Source organism: Myotis davidii, unplaced genomic scaffold (genome assembly GCF_000327345.1).
Source record: "Myotis davidii unplaced genomic scaffold, ASM32734v1 scaffold170, whole genome shotgun sequence".
Taxonomy (NCBI): domain Eukaryota; kingdom Metazoa; phylum Chordata; class Mammalia; order Chiroptera; family Vespertilionidae; genus Myotis; species Myotis davidii.
The window spans coordinates 970900-973444 of record NW_006282528.1 but is presented as its reverse complement, the minus strand read 5'-3'; the positions used below and the strand labels follow the sequence as shown (position 1 = coordinate 973444).

The following is a 2545-nucleotide window of genomic DNA, read 5'->3' as shown; positions in this document are numbered from 1 at the left end:
GGAGGGTCTACCCCGAGGGCTGCTGGGGATCAGCCTGCCCTTGGCAGAACCAGAACCACTGGGAAAGGGACGAAATGGACCGCTGCCGGGTTTGCGTGAGACGCCCCCTGAGGTCCGTGTGCGATGACCCAGCTGCGTGACTGGCGGACATCCCGGGGCCAGGAGACCAAGCCCGGTCCTCCGCTGATGAGAGCGGGACTGTGCGCACTGCGGCCCGGCAGCTGCTCCCAGGCCGAGGCCGCCTCGCAGTAATAGGTTCCTCCGGTGTGACCGGTGTGACCGGTGTGACTGGTGTGACCGGTGTGACCGGTGTGACCGGTGTGACCGGTGTGACCGGTGTGACCGGTGTGACCGGACCGCGCTGCCGCCCTCAGCTCAGGTGGAGGCGCGCGTACTCCGGCCGCCTGGTCTGGATGATCTTGGGTTTGGGCCTCTTCGTCCTTTCCATCTCCTCCTCCTCCTCCTCCTGCTCGCTCTCGCACACGTGCACCACGACGCTGGGCGTGGTGGCGGTGGCCGTGCAGCTCGTTGACCGGTGTGACCGGTGTGACCGGTGTGACCGGACCGCGCTGCCGCCCTCAGCTCAGGTGGAGGGGCGCGTACTCCGGCCGCCTGGTCTGGATGATCTTGGGTTTGGGCCTCTTCGTCCTTTCCATCTCCTCCTCCTCCTCCTCCTGCTCGCTCTCGCACACGTGCACCACGACGCTGGGCGTGGTGGCGGTGGCCGCGTGCAGCTCGTACTTTTCCCCTGGAGAGAGAGCGGTGCGGGGTCACTCGGGCGAGAGTGGAAGGGCGAGCACAGGGACAACTGCCTCGCTTCTGCTCAGGCCGAGGGGACGGGGACACGTCCCGGACAGGCCTGGCTTCGGTGGCGCCATCCAGAAAGGAGGAGCCGTGAGCAGGGCCTCCGCCTCCCCTGCGGGGCCTCCTGACCGCTCGGAAGGCGCCTTCACCCACCAAAGGCGGGCAGATGCCTTTGCTCAGCCGCACGGTGAGCCTGGGAGGCTGTAACTGTCTGAAAAGGCGCCAGGGCCTCGGCTGGGGGAGCGCTGCCGGGAGGATCAGACAGTCACGGGCAACCTTGGCCACGATGGTCCTAACACACCCTCCAACCTACCCATCAGGTGCCACCCAGAGGGTGCGGGGGTGGGACCACGTGTGCAAAACCTCTGCCATCTTGCGGGCTGCAAAGCACAGCCAGATGGTGACAAGTCACCGGCTCCGTGAGGACGCCCAGGGCACGCTGGCTTTAGGGGGTCTGCTTCTGCCACAGCTTCTCCCTGAACCCCCGCGGGGAGGTGCTGGCAGAGCTTCTCCCTCAGCAGCGCCCTCTCCAGCAGCCTGGCCCGAGGTGGAGGGGCGTGTACTCCGGCCGCCCTGCAGGGGCCCGACCCCCCTGCTCTGCTCCTGGGAGACCCTGTCCCCCTGCTCTGCCCGGGGACTCCAGCCCTCAGCCCGACCGCCCTGGCAGGAGCTGTGGGAGCACATGCCGCCAGCCGGCGCCCGCCTCGACCTTCACGCGCCGCGGGCCGTGGGTAACCGATCCCTGCCCTCCCCGCACAGGACATTTCAGAAATGTGACCTTTTCCATGTGAAAGTGCTGACGGCCGAGAAACCGCAACCCTTGGCCGAGGACATCTGACTGCGGCTCAAGGAGAAACGGGGGCCGTGGCTCAGCACTTGCTCCTCTGCTGCAGGGACCAGGCGGGGCCACCCCTCTTCACCCCGAGACCCCACACCCGCCTCCTCCCCAGACTCTCTACCGCACGGCCAGGCGCCCCCAACAGTTTACCGTTTCGGGAAACCATGAGCTGAGCGTGGCCGGGGCCGGGCGCCGCGGGAGCTCCCAGGCCCCACGGGGGTCAGAGCCCGTCTCACGAAGGAGCCAAGGCCCGGGAGCCGGTGCCCCCAAGGCTCACACCTTGTCCCCTCGGGGACTGGAGCCTTCTATCTCTGGCCAGCTCCGCAGGGAGCAGCCCCGGGGGCAGGAGGAGTGCGGGGGGGCTCGGCTCTTCCTTCCTGTGACCAGTGGCTCTGCACCCCGACACTGGGCAGGGAGCTGAGAGTCAGGCAGTGACAGAGGACCCTCCCACAGGGCAGCATTTCCAAGGGGGTCTGGTTTCCCTCCCACAGTCCACGCTCATCTCCACTTGGAGCCCACACAGGCTGTGTCAGTGGGTGAGATGGGGTCACGGGATGCTGGCCAGGAGGGGCCCTGGCGTTCGGTCCCCACAACCACCTCCCTCCCTGTGTGCTCCTCCCTCAGGAGCGAGGCCAGAGGCAGCACGCCCCCCACGAGTTCCACTGAAGCTGACGGTGCGGACGGGTGATTCCGCTGGCACCAGTCACATGGGGTGGGAAGGACAGTGTGGAGGCCACGCCCCCCGACCCTGAGCACCTGCGTCTGGGCCCTCAGCACTGTCTCTCCTCACCACTGCCCCCCCCAGGGCCCACTCACTTACCCCCCGATCTGGGAGCCCGCTCACCTGGTCCTGGGACCCCGCTCACCTGGCCCTGGGACCCCGCTCACCTGGCCCGGGGACCC

The 2545-nt window shown here is 68.0% G+C and overlaps 1 protein-coding gene across 2 annotated transcripts in view; it reads right to left on the bottom strand.

Annotated features, from left to right (window-relative positions):
* RCAN1 (regulator of calcineurin 1) overlaps nucleotides 1–2545 on the bottom strand; it is a 12911-nt gene that overhangs the window by 5927 nt on the left and 4439 nt on the right. The window contains exons 4-5 of one of the 2 annotated variants that reach the window (XM_006753098.2): nucleotides 574–748; nucleotides 7–282 (exon numbers count right to left, since the gene is read on the bottom strand). In XM_006753098.2, the coding sequence (XP_006753161.1) occupies nucleotides 579–748 (170 nt within the window). In that variant the 3' untranslated portion in view covers nucleotides 7–282; nucleotides 574–578. Of the gene's footprint in view, nucleotides 1–6; nucleotides 283–573; nucleotides 749–2545 lie in introns of those variants that run through there. The other variant, XM_015560320.1, reaches the window with a different exon arrangement.